This window comes from Trachurus trachurus, assembly GCF_905171665.1.
Source record: "Trachurus trachurus genome assembly, chromosome: 8".
NCBI lineage: Eukaryota > Metazoa > Chordata > Actinopteri > Carangiformes > Carangidae > Trachurus > Trachurus trachurus.
The window spans coordinates 29927541-29951224 of NC_139905.1; the positions used below are offsets into that span (position 1 = coordinate 29927541).

Genomic DNA, 23684 nt, shown 5'->3' on the forward strand with positions numbered 1-23684 from the left:
AGTGGAAGGAAAATTAGTTATTTTCTTTCTTTCTTTCTTTCTTTTTTATAATAAAAGTCTGAAAAGTGTGGCGTCAGCCCCCCAGAGACAATACTTTGTAAATTTTGTAATATTTAATTTGTAATTTATCTTACGTTGTTGTATTCTTCACCTTTGTACACTGGAGCACTGTGACGAAAGGGATTAATAAATATTCTATTCTATTCTATTCTAATACTAATGCATACATAATGATTATTCAACTTATTACTAAATAATTTATTAACTAACTTTGAGTAGTAAACATGAATTAACTGCTTAGGCTACATGATTGCTTGTGTTTCCTAATTCGAATACGTATAATGATTGTTATATCTGTAAACAGTTAATTAATGCTTAATAATGTACTAACTAACGTTAAATAAGGGACCCTTGAAAAGTGTTACTGTAGATCATTGATGATGATCCCGTTGTGCCCAGTAGGGGTCGCACCACCTCTGTGTATTTTGTGGGTGTTCTGGTTATCGGGGTTCAGTTTGTTATGCCTGCTAGGCTGTAAGTAAGGCTCCCACTCCGTGCTCTCTGAGTAATAATAAAACCACACTCTTTGGAGATAATGTGTGATCATTGAACTCACACACATACGTACGGAAGCATCTACAGTTACCTTTTTTTTTTCTTTCTTTTTTTTTACCGCATCCAGCCAGTCGTGCTCATGGTCGTGCTGGCTCTGCTCTGTGTAGCAGCTGAGCATCATCTTAGTTCCGGGCGGAAACCGACTCCTCTGTGTTGCCGCCCGGACAGGTTTCAGTGTTGGACTGTTTTGGTGTTGACTGGCAGCAGCAGCTGACGGAGGGGCGTGCTCCGTGCTGTTGGATCACTAACGGTAAGAGGCGATATCAATGAGAGTGTAATAAGCTGCAGCAGCCGCGGCACCAGCTCTGGTCTGGTCTGGTCTGGTCTGGTCTGACGGGGTTCGGTGGGAACTGTTAACGGTCCCCGGTGCTCCGGTGCTCCGGTCGGGGCTCCGTGCTAACTTTAACTTGTGGAGGTGTGACGGTAAAGTTCTACAATCCAGGCCGCACCTGCTGAACCCCGGACTGAACGGGACTGTCCGCCTGTGTTTGTATGGTTTTAATCGTATCACAAACGGATAAGAACAAACCTTATCTCATCAAGCTACAGTAGCCGAGATAAATTCAAACACATTGTTTGACTTTGCCCAGAGAGATGTATAGTCACTGACCTGCAGATAAAACTAATATTAATGTTTTCTGAGGGCAACAAACAGCTTACTGTAGTATAAAATAGGGTAGAATGTCTTTATTGTTCAACATACAACGGAATTTGCTGTCTCCAGCAAAATATCCATTTACTCTACTCAACCACACACACATGCACATGCTCACATTAAACTATAGGCCTAATAGTGTAAAAAGGATTCAAATATTTAATTTCATTCATTCTGGAAAAATATAAATAATAATGATTTGAATTTTGTTGTGATGCACACTGTCATCAAAAAATAACAGTCTCTGAGATATGAAATAAAATATAGGCTAGAAGAAGAAAAAACATAGAAACTTAAAGGAGCATTATCGCAAATCCAAATTCTTAATTCGGCCACTAGATGGAGCCAGGCGGAGCATATCAGATATAAACAAGCGGGCAGCTGTCAGAGAGAGAGAGGAGCCTCGTATAGTCCTCCCCTTCTCCCCCTCCTCCTCCCCCCTCCTCCCTCCTCCTCCCTCCCCCCTCCTCCTCACCAGGCTGAATGAACGTGCAATCGCGGGAAAGGAAAAAGAAAACTCGCTAGTGGAAGCGGCAGCTCTACTCGCGCACAACCACAACAACGGCAACAACAGCAACTGCAACTTCCTCCTACAAATGTATGATCGTTGGTGTGACGTGCAGACCGCAGTGGGACGATTCAGTGACTGTAAACAGCCTAACACTGCTACATTACTATTTACTGTTGCATTTTTCCGGTTCGGAGGTCGGATTTGCGAGTTCCGAGTGCAATTGAACGCAGCAAGCGCCGGGCCGGCTTGGATCATAACAAAGACAAATGCTGCATTTGCCCCACGGACACTATACTGTTGGCGATTTTTTTTGTAAATTTAGTTATGGCTCCCCCCGACCCATCTTTTGCATATTTCAGTTTGTTTTATGCTATTACTGCTGTATTTGCGATAATGCTCCTTTAAGGAAAGTGGGAAAGAGCATAATTTTATTAGCTGGACATAAAATGTAAAAAATTAAAATAAAGAAGGAATATTATTAATGAATTTCCTGTTGGAGATTAATAATAAATTAATAATGTTTTATTCTTATTTATTCTTATCACAAATGACAAATAACGGCTGCTGTTTATCTGTCAATAATCACTGTTTCATCACTATCTCCTGGCTGTATTTTATTTTATTTTATTAGAATGTTTATTTAACAGGGACTATATATACTAGCCTGATGCATCAGCCGCTTACTTCATTACATTTCATATAGCGTCTGAACACGAGCCATAGGGATTCGTTTGCTTCCGGGAGGCGGTTGCTTACATTTGCTTCAACTAATCGCTGCTGCTTGGTGGTCACGTGTGCTATACACCGGTTAAGCTCATAGGTTAATCTTGAGCGCTTGAGTTCAACGTCATCGCCTTCACTTACCCGTCTGTTCGCTGATTGGTCCGTCCGCTCTGGCGGACGGAGCAAACCGAAACGCATTGCTAGTGTCCTGACTACATGTTTGAGGCAAATGAAATTTGCCGGAACCAGTAGGCGGCGCTAGCCTGGCTATATATATACAACGTTGCCACAAAAAATGGGAAAATGTGATGCATATAAGAAGTCTAGCTTCAGCTAATTTGCAGTCTTTGTCCCTGGTCAGGCTTTAGAATAGGATAAAACATACTGAATACAATAAATGCAATGATACAAATACAGTGGATAATACAGTGAATAGGTACCATGAATAAATAAACACAGCCACAAATTTCAGATTAAAACACAAGTTAAATTTAGCATTAAACATTAAAGTGCTGTATTGACAATGACTTGAGAGACGTTAAAGGGACATTGTGTAGGAATTACTCCCATCTAGCGTTGCGGTTGTATATCGCAAGCAACTCAATCGTATTTTTCATGCTGCATTCACGTGAAATTGGGCAGACGGCAGACGGACGACAGCCGCTGCACGTAACGGCATTCAAGCCTCTATGTAAACAAGTGGTCTGAGGCACGAGGCAAAACAATACACTTGACAATATGTTGTCATGGCGATGTCGTACTGTTTACCTGGCCCACGTTTTATGAATTGTAGTGTATTATCCACCTGAAATTCTTTACTTTTATCTTCAGAATTGTCTTACTTTTTTCTTCAGGTATGTTCTTATCTTGCTTAAAAGAAAAATGACCTTTATAATGTGAACTAATGCTTTGTTTGGCCCAAAGGCTAAACGTTTAGGTCAGAGGTGAAGTCACTTTTCGTGGACACCTGTAGCCTATTTGGTTTACCTCATCTACTGTATGCGTAGGCCTAGAGGTTAAATGCCAGAGGGTAAATTGTACAGGTTAGGTATTGTCTTAGTTTATGACCATCCTTGTTCAGCTACATTCCTCTGTTTAGAGAAGATGGAGTTTTGGAGTTACACACAAGAGATTCTGCCTTTTTTTGACACTGTTCTTTCTTGTAATAAACCCTTTTTTTGAATGCAAGAAAAGACGTGTCAGCGGTGATCACTTCTTATCATCAACAATATACCACAGAATGATATGAACGGCTAATTCAGAGCTTACGGAACACGCGGAACACTTCAGTTTGTTGATGGGGGTGATTACTGATTAATGAAATAATCGATTTTCGTGAATAGATAACAGGAGAAGTTACACAATGTCCCTTTTAATGTTCACATTTCTGCTGCTGTTTGAGCCAATGTTTAACTTTCACACTAAACCTCTTTAGTTCTGTTTGGGATTGAATTTCTGATGGTAAAGAAAAAAAACAACAACAGTGTGTACCCTGTAATGTAATGATGTATTATGATTGTGTAGGATTGCAAAGGGGTGGAACATTTCCTGAAACTTTCAATGGGAAGTTAAGATGGGGAATTTTGAAAATATTCCAAATTGGAAACTTTCCATGGGAATTGTGGAAATGTATTAGCCTAGAAATCTAGACGCACCCTAGCGGCAGCAAATCTCTTTGCTCCGTAGGTGGGTCTAGAAACGAGCCATAGGAACTTTTTGAGTCTCGAACACCGTTTGTGTTCACCAATCACAGCGCTCTATCTGTTAAGAGAGTCGTTGGGTGGGCTTAACGCCATGACGACATACATTTTAATTGGCTTGTCAGGCTAACGTCATCCTGCTCTTTGCTCTGATTGGTCGTAGCGCTACCCTATTGCGTGCAGAGGCAGTTTGAAAGACAGCCTTCATCCCGCCCCCTGGATTGAGCCGAGGTCTACCGGTCATTGCCAGACTAGACATGTTAATGATATAGTCTGGCTTGTCAGGCTAGGAATTTATGGGAATCATTGGGAATTCATGGGAATTAACTGGAAATTGGGGGTAATTTAAACAAACTGTATCATGTAGCCTAAATATTTTGTTTTGTCAAGCAGATATCCATGCAAAATAATACAACTAATAAACACGACATTTCAACAGATTTATTTGTGAGTAGAACTTTATCAAGTTTTATTTCTTGTATGAACAATCAATTATTTTACTGAACAACAAAAACATGAACGTTGAGTAAAATATTTCTCAACCCCAACCCTTAAATCTGGTTGTTTTAGCCAAGATTATGCTTCATTATATTTTCCCCAACTATATTTAAGTTCCCTGGGCCATCCTTCAATTTTGTAAATTTCAGATTTTTATCCCATCCTGTTAATTCCCATATATTTCTGTTAATAACTTTGAAAATTCCCGGAACTTTGCAACCCTATGATTGTGTGTATTTGTGTGTGTGATCTGTGTGTCCCAGGCTGTGTGAGGCAGATCACTGAGGGGACCATGAACCATCAGCCATGGACGTCATCACCTTTCAACATGACACCGTGCTGTCAGACGTTCACATGTTCCTGCCCAACACACGCCACCTTATGACACGCCTCAACCATGTGGGACAGCCTGGTGAGTGTGACACAAGTGTGAGAAGAAATCCCCTGTTTCACTTTTGTATCAGTGATTTGAGAACAGGGGTCTCAGTTATAACCGTTGCGTACGCACAAAACGGGCCTGAAAGTGGCGTACGTGACTTTCCACGCCAAGGTTGTGATCTATAAAAAACAAACTTGACGGGAGAATGTGCGCAGCCCTAAGCAAACTCTGAGCCATGCGTACGCTGGTTTGGAGGAAAAGGGGAATTGGCGTACATTGAAGAAAATGTACAGTGAAGAACGATTAGGCCTATGTTTTTATTATCGGCCGTCACACATTTAATTTCAACCCGTATGCGTTAGATCCATGTTGTCACGGTGATTTAATTCAACAGCGTTATTTTGCATCGGACTGGTGTTTCAGAAACATCTTCTTAGAATCTAACTTAAAATTCAAAATCAAAACTCCTTCTCTATATTTAATCACCACCGTCTCTCCGTCATATTGTCCACTCAGAGCACAGGAGGAGGAGAGGACGCCGCGGAATAAATACATGGTGTAAATAACTATATATTCCTATGATACTGTGAACATATGATCGAGAGTCAATTAAATCTCAAACCCTGGGGGAAAAAATCCAGTAATCGTTCGCACAATTGTTACATTCTGTTTTCTTGTTATCAAGAGAAGTGTCATGTTTGAATAATTAGCAGAATCAGTTACATTCTGATGAATGATCAAAGTTTTATCGATCAGTCTAATTACTGTAAATAATACAGCGGTTAGCCCCGTGCGTAATTCTGCACCACGGCACCGCTGGAGGAGAAAGGAGGGAGAGGGAGACCATGGTGAATGGTTAATAACTCGTTTCAGATTAAAACTGTTGTCATTGTTGTAACTATGTGCCGAACCGGGTCCAGCATTAGAGAGGGCAGCGCACCAAAACAACACCGCGTGCGCTCCGTGCCGCTGACGCCGTTAACAGCTGCAGCAACACGTCACGTTGTCACTTTCACACCTGCAGCTGATTCACAACACCGACAGAACAAGAGCACGTCAGGCTCATTGACATGCAGATCACATTCATGTGGTGGTTTGCATTGACCATCTACGGTTAAAACAGGGCGTGTACAGGGCGGAACGTGAAGCGGATTCAGCTGCGCACACTTGTAGGAACTCTGTGATCTATAAAGGGAAGTTTGCCTGCAAGTGTGCGTACGCAGGGTTTTATAAGTCTGAATATTTACTGGCGCACGCAAAACTTGGCTTTTGGGCGTACGTACACTTTTAGTAACGATCCCACGCACAGTTTTATAAATGAGACCCCTGGACATTTCAAAGCTTTACTTTTGAACTCGTTTAAAGCGGCAAAGGCAAAATAATTTAACTTTACTTCTGTTCCTCTCCATCCAGTCTTCATCTCTAAATTCAAGATCTTGTCAGATGCTGAGAGGCACGACAACGGCGTTCCTGGGAAAAGAGGAGAGGAGGAGGAGGAGGAGCACAATGATGTGAGGGAAGACGAAGGAAAAGACACAGATGTCACCAAAGAAGAAGCTGAAAAAGAAGAAGAGGGAGGAAATGTGGAGCCAAGCCTGGACAAAGATGGAGACCTGGACGTCACACACAGGTGTGGATCAGCTGCACGCACACAAACACACAGCTATACACACAACATGAAATACACGTTGTAGATTTACTGACCCACAACTGTTCTCACTGTTTATTCTAAGACCAAGGAGAAACTCTGGAGGCAGAGACACGGTCTGTCCCGTCATTCTGAAACAGTCCCACCCTGGACAGGAAGAGGAAGAGGAAGAGGAAGAGCAGGGCACAGATGATGAAGATGATGAGAGCTTCCAAGATCTTATCAGGATCGGTAAGATGTCCTCATGAGTGCTTTTGTTCATTGTGTCATCATCATGGTTTTGATGACTGTCCTGCCAAAGTAAATAAGTAAGACAATATAAACTTGTCTTTGTCTCAGATCTCAGAACCTAAAAGTCTTTTTACCAGTCACCTACATGATAATGATATATTTATCTATTGGAGACCATTCTTGAAGTTTATATCCTAAATATTTTTTTTAAATTTCATTTTTTTTTTCTTCTTTTTTTTAAATTTTCTTTTTACTTGGAAAGGTAGATTTCCATATACAATAATAGCAGCATTTCCGACTCTCTTTAGTCCATAGTAGGTTATTTGTCCCTTGTTTGTGGGGTGGATGCAGAGAGTTCAGGCGATTTTGTCTAAATTGCCTTCTGGGATTTTCTCTTATAGATCACTAGTTATTATATTTATGACCAACAACAGAACAGAACAGAGGAACTCAGATCACCACCTCTGATCATCCAACCATCACATGAACAAAGCACAGGTCCATTCAACTGAAATCTGGTCCGATCAGTTTTATACTCAGTCTGTTTGGTCCAGATTAGGGGTGTCAACAATAATCGATTCGGCGATGCATTGCAATGCGGGACATGCACGATTCAGCATTGATGCGGCAACGTGCCATAATCGATTATGTCACTGTTTATTTTCTGGCCTCAAATAAAGTTGTGAAGTTTCAATTACCTCTGGGGGCATTTCCGGAGCAACGACATACGCGTGACATTCGCAGCCTGTAGCTACAGGCTAAGCAGCAGCACCAGCAGTAACAGTGTTGCCTGGCTTTCTTTTTCCTTTTTTTTTTTTTTTTACCCGCGGTCGGGTTGAAAATTAATTAATTAACGCTCATGAGTCCGGCCGTGTTGGGTCCGAGATTCAACAAGCCGCTCTGGTTTTACCGTTACTACAGGCAGTATCAGCATGCCCATTTATCACCACTAAACACAGTAGAGGAGGGTGAGTGACTGAGCTCAGGCTGTGTAAGACAGGGGGGGGGGGTCTCTGATGCAGAGAGAGAGAGAGACCTGCCGTGCCGTGTAAAAAAAACAACAACAAAAAGTGTCACGACTTCCTGTATCTGGCCCTTCAAAATAAAAGCCCCATAGTCTTTCATATAGTTCAGTCATATTGATTTTGAGTTAATATTGACAAGACACAAAGGTTTATTTTTTATTTTTTTAAATGCCATATCCAATACCTGTACCATTCGATTTTATTTTATTTAATGACATTTATGTCAAAGATACAGGAGAGTGATAATACACACATAGCAGCCAATAAAATCTGTTGTTCAATATCTCATGACTGATGAAAAATTTGCCGTGTTGTGTGCAGTAGAATTTTGATGCATCGCAATGCATCGTAGAATCGAATCTAATTGTTACCTGCTGAATCGTAATCGAATTGAATCGTGAGGGCAGTGCCAATGCACACCCCTAGTCCAGATCCTATAGAATTTTTTCTTTTTCACCAAAATGTCATCTTCTCCATCACATAAATCTCATATACAATGTCAATCCATTCGTCAGTGGTGCGTGGTTCTTCTTTTAACCGTTTTCTCGTGATAGATTTCTTACTGGCTGCCAATCATCTTCATTTCTAAAGGGATTTCACATTTCAAAAATTTCTAATATGACAGAGCAGCCCTGGAAAATATGGTTGGATTTGTGTTTTGTGGACAATTTCTCCAGAAAACAGGAAGGTAGCTAAACTTGTGGCAGTGGACAGAAATGTTGTGTGCCTAACGCCATCTCTGCTAAAAACTAGGGGTGTAAGAAAATACCGATAGACTGAAATATCGCAATATTTTGTTCGCAATACATCGTATCGTTGCCCCTGTATCATGATTCGTATCGTATCGCCAGATTCTTGCCAACACTTGTGTGTTTAATGTTTGAATCTCCTCCCCCTGCAGAGCACACCATGGCCACGCCCCTGGAGGACGTCGGCAAACAGGTCAGTAGAATTCACTCACCTCCCTCTGTCTGTGTGTTGCCCCTCCCACATTCTGGTCTCACACAGGGCTTGACGCTTAGCATTTTCCCAGGTAGCACGTGTGCTACTAAGCTGAAAGCACACAAATAATTTTAAATAATAAAGTGATATGAGGTCGATGAGGAGGCATTTATAAGCAAAACAGTTCAATTCATAGCTTTTTAACAGGGATGCCAACGGGTCAGGACCAAAAAAGAGCTAAGAGTGGTGACACTCACCATTAACATAATATGTGCATTTAAATACATTATAATGTCATGGAAAAGTCAATTTCCAGTATTTCAAATCAAACAGCCCCAACCAAGTATTGAGTGCATATAGATGGACAACATTTCTATATTAAAAATGCTTTAAAGAAAAGAAAAAAAAAGTTCCTTTGTAGTATTTACATTTTTGGGAATACTGAATTTCAGGTCTTCATTTAATGTTAGCCATAATTATTACTATTAAAATAAACTGAAAGAATAAAGACATGTAGCCTAATGTTTCATTCTGTGTGTGTGATGGATGTATATTGTGTTAGTTTCACTTTTTGAATTGAATTAGTGACATAGGCCTTAATAAACTCTTCCATGATATTCTAATGCACCTGTACATTGGAATGAGTGATAGCCTGCAGTATACTGCATACATCTTGACAGCTCTACCGTACTTTACTTTTTTGTATAATCCCAACACCAGACATGTCCAGTGATGTTCAGCCTTGTGTGTTTACATTTGTCTGACCCGATTATTCCAGTCAGTGGTCCTGAAATGTGTGTTTCTCTTCTACACCGCGGACACATACAGTACGGGCTTCCTTTCAAACGGGGCCGAGGTCCGTGGGAAACACCTGCCTGGCACAGCAACGTAGAGAACCGCGGCGCACAGCTCCACGGACATGCACGGAATAAAAAAACGACATCGCCGTCACACCGAGTGCTCGCAGCTACGGCGTTGCTTTGGGTTGTGAGCATGAACGAGTTCGCTTTACACTACGTGTACGGACGCACTGCCCGCGGAGGCGGAGCGGGGCCTTTGCGGGCGCTTGGCTGGTCAGTGGTCACACAGGGAGCGTACAGCGCCAGATGTGCAGCCAGGCAGACCGGTTAACATGTGCACCGATACTGCCTCCGCTCAGGGCGCTGCGCTTCGGTTCCGCGTGCAGTCCGACCGGCCATAAATCACGTGATCTCTTTTTTTCAGCTGAGGCAGCATTCAAGTGCACAACCGGCCACAACCTCCAAACGTTCGCAACACATCATAAAACATTTATTGAACGGTAAAATTCGGTAGTCGCACACGTGCTACTAATTGCATTTCACAATTAGCACTGATCTGTTTTTTACTCGCATTTGCGACGAGGGGCTCGCACTGTCGAGCCCTGGTCTCACATGACCTGCAGTGGTTTTGGTTTGTGGAGGTGCTGGTGTCCATGGCCCTCATTTATCAAACGTGCGTACACCAAAAAAAATGGGTGCACGCCAAATCCACCGCAAGGATCGGCTTTTATCAATCTGAATGTGAGCGTAGGGTACGCACAGATCTCATGCCAGCTCTGACCAGGTGTACACACATTTTGAACCAGTGTAGAACATACAGGATACAGTGCTGCTGTGTCAGAATGACTATTAAACCATGCTAATGCAGCGATGCAGACCCCATGTTCCTGTTGTTTTTATTAGTAAAATAAAATAATATGATAATAATAATAATACTTTATTTGGATAGGGACAGTGCATATCGATGAACAATAGTAAAAAGAAAACTGTTGTAAATATGACGGATTATAACAGAGCTGCTAATTTGCATCCGCAGTCCCTAATAATTAAATCAAATAAAGCTAACGGTGCACTACACAGTCAGGATAAGATAATATAGTAAATAAAATATAGATCACAGATGGGATAAAACAAAGCAACAGCATTAAAACAACGCAATGATAAGTAGTTATTTCAAGTAGTCCCAAGTCCGGTTAGTGGTCGCACTCTTGGTTGTTTTTAAGCCTAACAACCACATATTCATCAAGTCCGTGTTGAAAACTTAAGCCTTTTATTTTGAACAACTGAGGTGAATTAAAAACCACGATATGACAGATGCTCATGAATCAGCTGTGTAAACAGAAACAGTCAATGACAGACCTGTTATGTCAGATCACAGACAGAAACTCCCAGGATCTCCTGATGAACGGCTGCTCAGTCTCTTTCTCTGCCGGACACCGGGCCCCGACTGAGGAGGGAGACGAGCCGCTCCGGTGTGATAGCTACCTGTCCAGGTGCAGCTCATCTCCATAGCGGGGTTGTTTTTTTTTCAGCTGAACCATGCCATCAGTGCTGACGGTTATAAAGTCGCGTTCACGGCAGTAATTAGGCTCTGATTTCTCAAACACTTATGTTAAGTGAACTGCAGGAGCATTTCATGAGATCGCTGGGTTTCCTAGCATCGGTGATACGTGCGTGTGCAGCCTCCATCCACCAGTGATTTTCTTTTATCAATCACAAAAACTATCACTCTATTAATGTCCAGATATTTAATGGTGCCGTCCTCTCCCTGAATTACGTGGTAATATCAGTAAAGTCCCTCTTCTTGGCCGTCTTCCGTGTCTCCATGTCGTTAAAGGGGCAGGATGAGGCCTCTAAAGCAGGAATATATGGGGGTAGACATTTAAATAATCGTTTTCAGACGTCAGATTTATCAACACCACTCCGGTTCTACACCAAAATCGGCAGCGTACACACTTTTCGTAAATCACATGTGACACTTGGCGCACGCAGATATTGACACCAGATTCTATGCATGTTTGATAAATGTGTGTGTTACCTGCATCAGGTGTGGAGAGGGGCGTTCCTCTTGGCCGACTTCATCCTGTCGGAGCCAATCACGTTCAGAGGAGCGACGGTTCTCGAGCTGGGGGCGGGAACAGGCCTGACCAGCATCGCCATGGCAACCGTGGCCAAAACTGTGTACTGCACAGGTATGATGCCGTCAAGCAGAGACTTTGATTATTTTAAAGGGACATTGTGTAACTTCTCCTGTTATCTATCCATGAAAATCGATTATTTGGTTCAAAAGTCTGTTTTTCATTAATCAGTCATCCCCCCCATCAACAAACTGAAGTGTTCCTTTCAGCTCTGAATTAGCCGTTCATATTAGGGATGCACGATAACATTTTTTGAAACCGATACCGATAACCGATAACTTTCCGCTTCTGAAGGCCGATACCGATACCGATAACCGATAACATACCTGGAGATTAGAAAGACTAGTCAGGACCTAAAATATATCGTGACAGTTTTGACTCTTTAAATTAAGATATTCTATTAACAAGCCTTTCAAACATTTGCTAAACTATTTGATATCTCAATGAACATCTATTTAAATAAGGTGCATAACTTATTGATATAAAAAATAAAATACTCTAGAACTGATTTTATTATATTATTTATAATCATTATTTTATTTATTTATTTTACTCATTTAAAATAAATACCAAGTGGGAAAAGTGCATCCCACAAGTTAAAAAAGCCTGACTGGTTCCATACAAATGAATAACTTTTCAGAGAGAGAGAGATTGTGTCTGTGTGTGAGAGAGAGACAGACAGACAGACAGACAGACAGACAGACAGACAGACAGACAGACAGAGTGTCTGTGTGAGAGGGGGTGGGGGGGTGCAGGGGTGTGTGTGTGTGTGGTTGAGGGGGAGAGAGAGGGAGAGAGTGTCTGTGTGTTTGTGTCCCGGTGGCTTCTTACAGTTAGCTTTATGTTGCTAGCGTCGTTAGCATCGTCCTCGTAGCTTTGAAAACTCCGTCGGAGCGACGTCATGTTTCAGGTGACTGACCAGGTTTGCTCGCGCTATTTTCCCTCCTTGTGGAGCTTCCTTGGAACATTTATTACAGATATCCAGCGAGCTGTCTTCTTTATTACCGCCCCACATTAGCGCCGGTCATGTTCTGTGTTTACAAACCTAGTAAGCACATTGTGCTGCGTTCACGTGTTGACAGGAATTCCCAGTTCCCGGTTTGCGAGCCGTTCTTCAGACCTTTTTATGTTCATATTTCTATGGTTTATGTGTAATAAGGGTAATTGGTAAAATATTGTGGATAAGACGTTGATCAAGTAAAGTCGGCAACTACCAAAATTATGACCGAGTTGACGAGTTGTTTACCGAAATGAGGGACTATTCTGATTTCCGTCAGAAAGTTGTTTTTCCAATTATAGGCCACCTGAACGCAGCATTCACTGCAGGCCGCAGGTCTCCTGTAGGAGTAGAGCAGAGTGCTCTGAGTGAGAGTGCTTGGTAAAAAAAAACGACCCATACCGCAGTGCTGACAAAAAATATATACAAAATCTTATCGGCCCGATAAGTTATGATATCGGATTTATCGAAATGACGTCATAATTTCCTGATATCGGGCCGATAATTATCGGACCGATAACTATCGTGCATCCCTAGTTCATATCATTCATATCTCCATGGAGCGGGTAAGCTCGGTGCTGGCTGCCATGTGGTGTCTCCATGTTTTTACGTTCAGTGGCAGCGTGACGGTAGGAAACCACGGAAACTCAGCGGAGACACCGGAGCTGTCGGCTCAGGTCGAGGTGGCGTCTGTGAAAAGTCACCGCGGTAACGCAGTGAGGAGGAATGGAGCGTTACACTGATGCTGCATTCACCTGCAGTCGGGCAGACGGCCGTCGCTAACAAACCAGATGTCATTTTAGTCACAGAAGTCCAGAGAAAGCCGGTAAAACGTGGGTCAGGTAAACAATACCACATCGCCATGACAACATATTGTCACGTGTTTGTTTTGCCTCGTGCTGACGGACCACTTGTTTACATAGAGGCTTGTTTATGCCGTTACGTGCAGCGGCTGTCGTCCGTCTGCCGTCTGCCCAATTTCACATGAATGCAGCATGAAAAATACCATTGAGTTGCTTGCGATATACAACCGCAATGCTAGATGGGAGTAATTCCTACACAATGTACCTTTAATATGAATTAAACTTCTGGGAATACACTCAAACACATACACACACTCCGCTTGAGCTTTTAGCAGCAGCTCATGGTCGGAGAATGGGGCTCGTTCAAAACTGTTGAACACTGTTGGACACTGTTGAAGCCTCAGAGCAAGACACACAGTGGGTCTTTGTGTTGAGATTATGTAGAACGATTGTGTCACAGCCTCTGCTCTCAGCCAGTGGTCCATGATGTCCAAACATCTGGACATGTTTGACAGATCTCATGCAGACACTTGACTGTTGTTTTGTTTTTCAGACGTTGGAGAAGACCTCCTGAGCATGTGCAAGAGAAACGTGTCATTAAACAGACGCCTGATGGAGTCGGCAGGTGAGCCGTCAGATCACTATTATTAAGTAGGCGGGTGAAGCTGCAGGACTGTAGCCATGACAACCAGACAGATGGTGATCAGCTTCAGCTTCAGTACTTAGGTCCTGGTCTCCCACTGCACCGAGGCCTCACCGATGTCCTCGCTTATAAAAAGTGTCTGACAAATGAGTCAATCTAAATCTATTTGCTGTTACTATAGCGACCAAATCCTACACTTCAGCTCAGCTAAAACTCTGAGTTGAGAGAGGACATGGCTCATGTTCAGTCACCTCCTGTAGCTGTGTGAGCTGGCTTTCTGTGCTGAGTCTATTGACGTCAATTGGAGGACAGAACCTAAGTTCAAAGTTCTCTTTATTGTCCCTGTTGGGAAATTGATTTGCAGCCAGGAGGTCCAAAACACATAAAGACATCCAATACCCATAAATACACATAAAACACACACAGAACAATCAACCTCTGTTAAGACCAACAGCACATATAGCAACACATAGCAACACATAGTGGGCAGAGTAATTAATTTTTAAGTGCATTCAAACGCGAGGTGAGATAGAAGAGACTGTGTGGTCAAGACAGCTGTCAATTATCTCACTGTTTAACACTGTTCAACATTATGACAGCAGAAGGAACAAATGAATCTTTTCTTTTTATCCTCATTTTTTGAGGAGGAAGGAAGTAGGGGAGGAAGAAGGGAAAGGAGAAGAAGAAGGAAGGGAAAGGAAAGGTAGAAGAAAGGGAAATCAAATCAAGCAGCTTCTCTCTTTTCACTCTGCTTATTTCTTCTATTAATAAATAACAAATTGTACATTTTAAAATTGTTAAATTAGCTTGAGTTGTAACAGGGTAGGCGTAATAAGCTATGCTTCAGCCTATGCCTTTTCGGTCCAAATTTTCTTTTTCTGTTTTCTTATTGTTTACTCTGATCGATGTTATTTTATTTTATTTTATTTTTTTCTCTCTGGTTTGTTACTTCTCTTTTAATGACATGTATTGACCGAAATAAACAAATAAACGAAAGAAAAAAAAGAGCCCTATATCTATTTGTCCTGATAGAAGGCACCCTTAACCTCCGACCTGAAGGTAACAGTTCAAACTCGGTCTGAAGGGGCTGATCTACGCACTCCTGAATGGAAGTGGCCTTCTTGATCACCTGCCTTATCATTCTTTTGCTCCACAGTCACTGGAATAAATATTTGATCCATTTTTTCACAAGCCACATACGCTCACAACGTTTTGACATTAAAGGGGACATAGTATGGAAATATAACTCTTTGAAGGCTCTTTAACATACAGTATCTCACAAAAGTGAGTACACCCCTCAGATTTTTGTATTATATCTTTTCATGGGACAACACTGAAGATATGACACTTTGATACAATGTAAAGTAGTCAGTGTACAGCTATAACAGTGTAAATTTGCTGTCCCCTCAAAATATCTCAACGCCAGTCCATCACCTTTACCCTCAGTGTCTTTAGCAAGGCAGTGGTCGTCTTGGAGGTGTGTTTGGGGTCGTTATCATGTAGGAATACTGCCCTGGGCCCAGTTTCTGAAGGGAGGGGGTCATCCACTGTGTTTGTTTGCTGGGGACCCATTGAATTTCCCAGGGACCCACTCCAATCACCACCTGTGGGTCCTGGGGACTCAACATCGAAAACCTTGAAAAATCAACATCACTGTGTTTATTTATAATGTTTTCTTCTCTTGCTAACAAAACAATGCGAGTGAATGTGACTTAATAAAGTCTGTCTGCCGTCAGGTGGTGAGGTGAGAGTGAAACAGTTAGACTGGCTCCAGCATGACCTCTGTACAGGTAAGACACACGCACGCACATATTATACACACACGATTAACAAAATAAAGGTTGGCTCATTTTGCCCTTCACATACTGATACATCACCTCATTAGTTTTGTTGTAGGGGGCTCTAGTGGCTCATCCTGATGAAGTCAGACCATGTAGCCTTAGTCCTGATCCGCCTGGGCTCAGGTCCAACTCATGGCCCTCTGCTGCATGTCACAACTGACTCTGAGGTTTATTGGATATGATTACAACTAAACCAACTTCTTCTATTAATGACATTAAATATATTATTCACACAATAACAAGAGCTAGAGTAACACCAGCTCCTTCCTGACCAAGATTCAGGCTTCTACACATTTGAAATTTCAAAATTATCATACTTTCTCCAGACCCTAATTTCCAGACTTCTCTGTAAAAAAAAATTCAAATAATTTCTGACATTTGAGTATTTAGATGTGTAGCATGTAAATAAATTATGCAATTAATCATTTGTTTTTATAACTCTGAATTTCTATGCCATTATGTCACCAAATCATTTCCAGGAGATTGTAGCTAGGTACAATAAACTCAAATAACTAGACCAAACCCAGATAAGTATTAAGATAAATATATTTCCATACAATAGTTTCCATTTTCCATACTTTTCCAGACCTGGAAATGTATAAAATCAAATTCCATACTTTCCATACTTGCGTAGGAAGCGTGAAGATCCTTAAAGGTTTACAGATACCACTTTTCTTCACTATGTTCTTTGATAAGCATTTATTATATTCAATATTAATTTATTTCATTCATGATCATGATCATTTTATTTATGATCAGACCTGGCAATAAATCGACACGAGAGTGATGTGAAATGTACAGAGTCCTGAAGGAGGTTTTTCAGCCCCAGTATTTACAGTGCAGCTGAAGATAGGCAATGAGAGAGCATGTGATGTTTCACTTTGTTCTGTTTCCCCCTTTTTTTTTTAAATTTAACTTTAACCAAGCTATGTAAATTAGTAGTGTTATGTGAAGCAGACAACAGTGCCTAAGCTGCAGCATTTGTAACCTAAAGCTGAGTGAGTAAAGTGAGGCGACCATGGATGATGCTCTTCCTGTACTGTGTGTGCAGATGCTGATGAGGAGTTCAGCTGGACAGAGGAGGAAGTGGCCCATCTGTACGACAACACCACCTTCATCATCGCTGCTGACGGTAGGTCGCTCATCTGATCAGAGTTAAAACATCGTCACAGAGCCGTCCAGGCCCAGGACAAAGACACACATCTTAATGGATGTCTCTTTAACACAGGTTCACACACCTAGAGTAAACTGACATTGTAACATCTCAATAAAGTGTATGATGGTCAGCAGTCTTCTCCATGATAGTGGAGCTACTGAACCAGACTATTTAAAGGCTCGGGAAACCTTTGCAACAGTTTGGAGTTAATCAGCTGATTAGTGTGACATCATCAGGTTACCATAGTGAACTTTTTCACTATCTTCTCATTTTTTTTGAGAAACTGAATTTTGGTTTGGTTGGTTTTCATTGAATGTAAGTCATAATTATTACAATTAAAAGAAATAAAGACATTAACTCATTGAGTGCCGCGCTCCTTTCCAAAGTTTTAGTCAAGTGTACCGGCAATTTAGACCATTTTTGACGATTTTTGTAGAGCCACAGTGTATTCTATATTATTGCCACCAACACATACTGTGGCTCAATTGAAAGGTTTAACTTAATGCTTCAAGTGGCCACAAACCGTTTGTTTCTACGTGCCTCCGTTCCTGAGAAAAGTCAAGCTAAACATGGCTGGGTTTCACCAAAATCCCTCCTTTTTTTCTAGAAAAGGAGATAGAGCGTCTTTTATGAAAGGTGCGCTGTTTGTGTCTGTCGCTCTTCTGACACTCGCATTTCTGGATCAAAGGGCTCGTATAAGATAAATATATACAACAATGGTTGTTCTATTCACAAAACCACCATCGGGGGCGGGGGGGGGGCGCCACTAAACAACAATAACACAGACGCACCGTGCCGTGTCACAGCTTCTCCCCGCAGAACGTGAGGGTCAGTCGGCCACCGCGGCTCGGGAAGACCGGTCCCGCCGGTGGTCGCGGTCCTTCTGTGGTACGGGTCGGTGACGGCGGTCTGCTTTGGCCCAGAGACCATCAGATTTTACCGCGGGAGGACTTTGGGGAGGACACGGTGTTGCTCCAGATGAAGACCGGGCGGACTGTCGGCTGAGAGCTTCCTGGTTCAGCTCCGAGCAGCTCGAGCAGCTGGAGCAGCAGCAGCTGCTGCATCTGCATGCAGAACTCGTTTGCAGAAGCCCAGTTATGATAAAAACTTCCAGATCATGAGCTGTCATGTGACTTTGATCGTCATCTATTTCAGTTCTCCTCGTCGTAGAGTCCCCAAATTTACATATAATGTGTATTAAAGTGTCTATTTTCATAATTTAAAAAAAAAGCAAAAAACGAAAAATCTCGTTTTGGGCACTCAACGCATGGGAACGAAAAATGAGAAATTACGTGGTTGGCACTCAATGAGTTAAATATTTCAGTCTGTGTGTAATAGGTCTAGTATATAATATATGAGTTTCACTATTTGAGCTGAGCTACTGAAATAAATGAACTTCCATAATATTGTAATGTATTGAGATGAACCTGTTGACACCTATGTTGTGTGTCATCAGTCTGCTACGATGACGATCTGACCGACGGCTTCTTCAGGACTCTGTACCGACTCTGCAGCAGCTTCACTCACACCTGCACTGTCTTCATCTCCATAGAGAAGAGGTGAGAGGAAACGTGTGCTCTTGATCTCTCTGCACTGTGACTGTGACAGGAGCTACAGTGATGTTTTCTAATGCTTGAACTCTCTACATTAATTATGAAACATCAGTAAACTATTTGTTACCTGCTCATGTACAGTGGAAGAAGCTGTTGAGTATCACAGCTTTGCACAGTAAAGGTGCAACTTTAATAATCCCTATAGTCATAGCAGTAGGTTCGTTACCTTTAATTGTCCGTGCAAGCTATTTTTAGAACGGCGGAGCAGAGCCGTGAGCTGCTCAGAGCTACGCTACAGAGGCTCATGGGATTTCTTGGTTTCCCTCATCAAACTCATCAAATACACAATCCAACAACTCCAAAACGCTCTGGTGGACAAGTTGTGACCTGCACATTCACCACGCTATGAGATAATAACACGTTACCACACAGAGTTGTTTTCGAGGTAAATGCAGAGACAGCTTGCTGAAAAACTGTCCCTGAAGGCAACGCAGATCAGCGGTTTCGCATGAATTTCCCTCTAAAACAGTTCTGTCTGGTAACGTTCTGCTATTATCTCATAGCGTGGTGAATGTGCAGGTCACAACTTGTCCACCAGAGCGTTTTGGAGTTGTTGGATTGTGTATTTGATGAGTTTGATGAGGGAAACCAAGAAATCCCATTAGCCTCCGTAGCTCTGAGCAGCTTGCGGCTCTGCTCCGCCGTTCTAAAAATAGCTTGCACTGACAAATAAAGATAACGAACCTACTGCTATGACTATAGGGATTATGGCATTATGGGCCAATTTGCCAAAATGTTTAATTATCCCTTTAACATGCTGCAGCATATGATGTCTGCTTTTAAGTGCATAGGGTGTAACTTTTGCCTCCTGTTAAAACAATGACAAAATAAACATAATTCAAATACATGAGATCATGGAAGTACAGTCAGTGTTTAACTGATGCTGTCCTCCGCTCCATAACAAACACAGCAGAGGATTCAAACCAGTAGAAACACTGAAGGAAGCAGTTTGACTATCGCAGAGCTCTTGAGTGGACGCAGGACGTCTCAGGATATGATGTCATTAGCCATGTTTCCATCCAAAGTGATTCGAATTACTGGGCAATGTGCATTAAAAGAAATTCGAATCATGTGTGTTTCCATCTACGGACTTTGCACCCCCCCCCCCCCCTCCCGGCCAGACGGACGGACGGACGGTCTGATTTGAACACATTAGCGCGATTTAGCGCATAATATTATGTTTATTACCGTCATAACGCGACCCGTGTGTGTGTGTGTGTGTGTGTGTGTGTGTGTGGGAGAGAGAGAGAGAGAGAGAGTTGCGCCGCCCCAGACTTTATTAATGAACGCTGGACGCGCTGGTTGATAAGTTTATTTTTTACTGAGGAGGAACTATGAAGAACTGTGCAGTAATCACATATGAAGGTGTGTGGGGGCTTTTATTTTGCCGTGGCGATGCGCCACAATTAATTAATTGTTGTGTGACAGCGGAAACCCTGATGTTGTCTTGAGAGTGAACTGCAACACGGGAGCAGATGGGGCGAAAGTGCGCTACGTCACACTTGATTCGCGTACAGCTGTTTCCATCCCATTCGAATCAACCAAAACCCGGCCATAGCGAGCGTATTTCATTTTGTGCGAATCAGGGGATTTTAATGCGAATCACGGCGTTTCCATCATCATTTTCCGATGCGATACATCTCGATGCGCATCTAAACAGCTGATGGAAACGCACCTATTGACAGAGACCTCTGTGTGTCAGTACAAACACTTGACGGTGTGTGTGTGGTTGGTTGTATCTCCAGCCACAGCCTCTGCACTAACCACGTCTCCTCCCGTGTCTCTCTGTTCTAAGGATGAACTTCACCCTGAGACAGATGGACATTTCCTGTGAGGCATACAACCATTTCAGCCGCTGTCTGTCCCAGCTCCAAGACCTGGTGGACGGACGCTGCAGCTTCAGAGTGGAACTGGTTCCTTCTGACTTTGCCCAGTTTCTTCTGTATGAACGGATAGAGCAGCTGGTAAGAGAGGCTCTCACACACATCATTATATATTATTTAACCTTAAAGGGATATTTCAACATTTTGGCAAATTGGCCTAGGCCCTATTGTATATACACAATCCAACAACTCCAAAACACTCTGGTGGACAAGTTGTGACCTGCACATTCACCACGCTATGAAATAATAACGTATAATTATGTAACATTACGACACATGAAGCAAATACACAGAACTACTTTCGCTTTTGAAATCATTCCGCCCAGCAGCTGTGTCTGGAATGTAGTTCCGGCTACGTATTTGCCTTTAAAACAACTCTGTCTCGTAACGTTCCGTTATTATCTCATAGCGTGGTGAATGTGCAGGTCACAACTTGTCCACCAGAGTGTTTTGGAGTTGTTGGATTGTGTATTTAGGAAATTGTGTAAATACCGTGCAGTTGGCATCTCTCCCCCGTCGATCTCAAAACAACTTGCACTGACAATTAAAGGTAATGAACCTACCTAACTATAGGGATTATGGCAATAGGCAAAATTGCCAAAATGTTGAAATATCCCTTTAAACCAACGTAAGGTTGACCCTTGAATCTAATTTATGACCTTCACTTTTCTTGTGCTCATCTGACAACTAGATTTAATTTGTGTAACTGCAAACACAATTTATGTTAAAAACTTGTCCTGGTCCAATAGGCGTCACATATCCAACTCATCCTGTGTCCAGTAGCATCTGGACCATTCAACCAGCAGCTCAGGTGACTGGTTGAATCTATATACAGTAGCTTATTCTTCCTCTGCACTGGGTGATGTGTCTGTCAGAATACAGATGTTATTGCACATCTTATGTTGGAAGTTGCACATTTAATAGAAGGAATAGTAATTTTGCATGCTAGTTATAGTTTCCATTAAAAAATGAAATAACTTTTCCACCAACTCTTAAGTCTGATGCAATCAGAGGTCTTGTCTGGTTTACTGCGTTAAAGGGATAGTTCACCCAAAATTCAAATTGCACTCATCATCTACTCACCCTCATGTCGACTGGGAGAAGTTTCAGAGTTATCCGTGGCTTCTCTGAGTTACAGGGGGTCTCGGCGTAGCAGTGCATGTCCATATACTGTAACGGTTGCAAATGGATACCAACTGTCTTCGTAACAAAAAGACACACCAAAAAACATCCAAATACCTCCATGCTGCTCGTATGTAATGTCCGTCTTGTATTGAAGCCCCAAAATGCGAAATTGTTCCGAAAAATTTGGACGGACCAGGAAGAGGAGCTTCCGCTACAAACAAGCTTGAAATATAGCCTTATTTAATTTTTTTCGGAACAATTTCCCCTTTTCGGGGCTTCAATAGTAGTAGTAAATAATGAGAAATTTCAATTTTGGGTGAACTATCCCTTTAACATGGCACTTGTATTATTGTTAGTACTGATGTCCATGTGTTTTCTACTCTTTAAGGCTTTTCTCAATGTTATGAGTCAAACACTATTTTGACTGTTCTTGACCTTCATGTTCATGTCCATGTGCGCGTATTAGGGATCGTGCAGATACTTCAGGTTCTATAGCTTAACAATTTGGGTGAAAGAGCTACAGATGATGTGTAGTGTTCTCACTCAAGCACACATTACAGATGAATAACAGAAATGCCTTAGAGGCAACACATGATGCATATTCCTGCAGTGGGATGTTAAGGTTTTTATTAATATACATTGTTATGCTTTTCTGCAGGAGCTGTGGAAGGTGACCGTGACTCCCCCTCAATGTGACCGAGCTAAGTCTGATTCTAAGGTGGTGGTGTCTTGACCTGGACTGGGATCAGAGCAGCATGACACTGAACTGTCCTCAGAGAGTCAGACCTACAATGTGCTGCAGACAACAGCTGTGGGTTAGGAACTTGAGGCAGAAGCTCCTCTACCTACCTGTTTAATGATGTCATTTAGTATATCCAACATAAACCAGGTATTTGGACTTGAAGTAGAAACTGCCTGGGAGTTTTAAAAAATGGCTCATAGTCATTGTTTGAATGTAACATTATTTATTGAACATGAAGGGACAACAAAGTGAAATAAAACCTATTTCTTATAGATTGTATTCTGGCTGCGTGCTCCATTCTGTCTGGTTTGATGGTGAGATCTGGTGGGTGGGGCTTGATGACTGCTTTGTTGTGACATCACTAAGTTACAGAAGTCCTGACGGCTGGTTTTAAGGCTCAGGGCCCTAGTTTCGTTGACCGAGCGAAGTCTAAGTGCAGCGCAGCTTCGCCACGCCAACGGGGCTGGACCAGGTCCATTTCGCAAGATTCGTGGGCCGCGCAGTCAGACTTAGACCAGCGTAAACCCTCCCCTTGTCCCTCCCACCGGCGCAAACGGCGAAGAGGGAGGAGAGAGGGCGGGAGGGAGACAGAAGGAGGAGAGAAAGGCGTGGAGTGGGTTTGACACAGCCGAGTCAGATCTTCACCAATCAAATGAGCTCCTCTCCTCACCTTTAACTGCGCGGAGGGCGATGCGCGCTGCAAGTTTGTCATTTTATACTTGGACATGGACGGAGGAAACAGCGACGCCAGAGGCCGAACCTCTCCCAGGAGGAAACAGCTGTTTCCCCGGAGGTCCGAGCTCAGAGTGACCAACAATGAGTTTACTAATAATAATACAAATATCCTTAATCAGGTTTGATCTGATACACTGAGAACCCCTGCCCAATAGTATAAGAAACAACAACTAATAAACTAATAAAGAAACTCACATTTATTCAAACCCTGTGCAAGATGATGAGACAAAGATAAACAAACACCATGCGTAACGGATGAAATCCGCGTAAAGGACGCTCTC

General features: G+C 42.4%; 1 protein-coding gene across 3 annotated transcripts; it reads left to right on the forward strand.

Annotated features, from left to right (window-relative positions):
• Positions 1-776: 776 nt before the first annotated feature.
• Positions 777-22911, forward strand: mettl22 (methyltransferase 22, Kin17 lysine). Of its 3 annotated transcripts, none has more exons than XM_083978095.1 (12): positions 777-887; positions 4989-5114; positions 6495-6711; positions 6815-6960; positions 8887-8927; positions 11775-11919; positions 14219-14290; positions 16045-16098; positions 17201-17281; positions 18762-18864; positions 20714-20882; positions 22585-22911. In XM_083978095.1, the coding sequence occupies exons 2-12, from the start codon at positions 5009-5011 to the stop codon at positions 22657-22659; spliced, it is 1209 nt and encodes a 402-aa protein (XP_083834221.1). In that variant the 5' UTR covers positions 777-887; positions 4989-5008; the 3' UTR covers positions 22660-22911. The 3 variants fall into 3 exon arrangements, with proteins under 3 accessions (XP_083834221.1, XP_083834219.1, XP_083834220.1); XM_083978093.1 differs by having other exon boundaries at positions 778-865; positions 4966-5114; XM_083978094.1 differs by lacking the exon at positions 777-887 and adding an exon at positions 898-1038 and having other exon boundaries at positions 4966-5114.
• Positions 22912-23684: the final 773 nt, after the last annotated feature.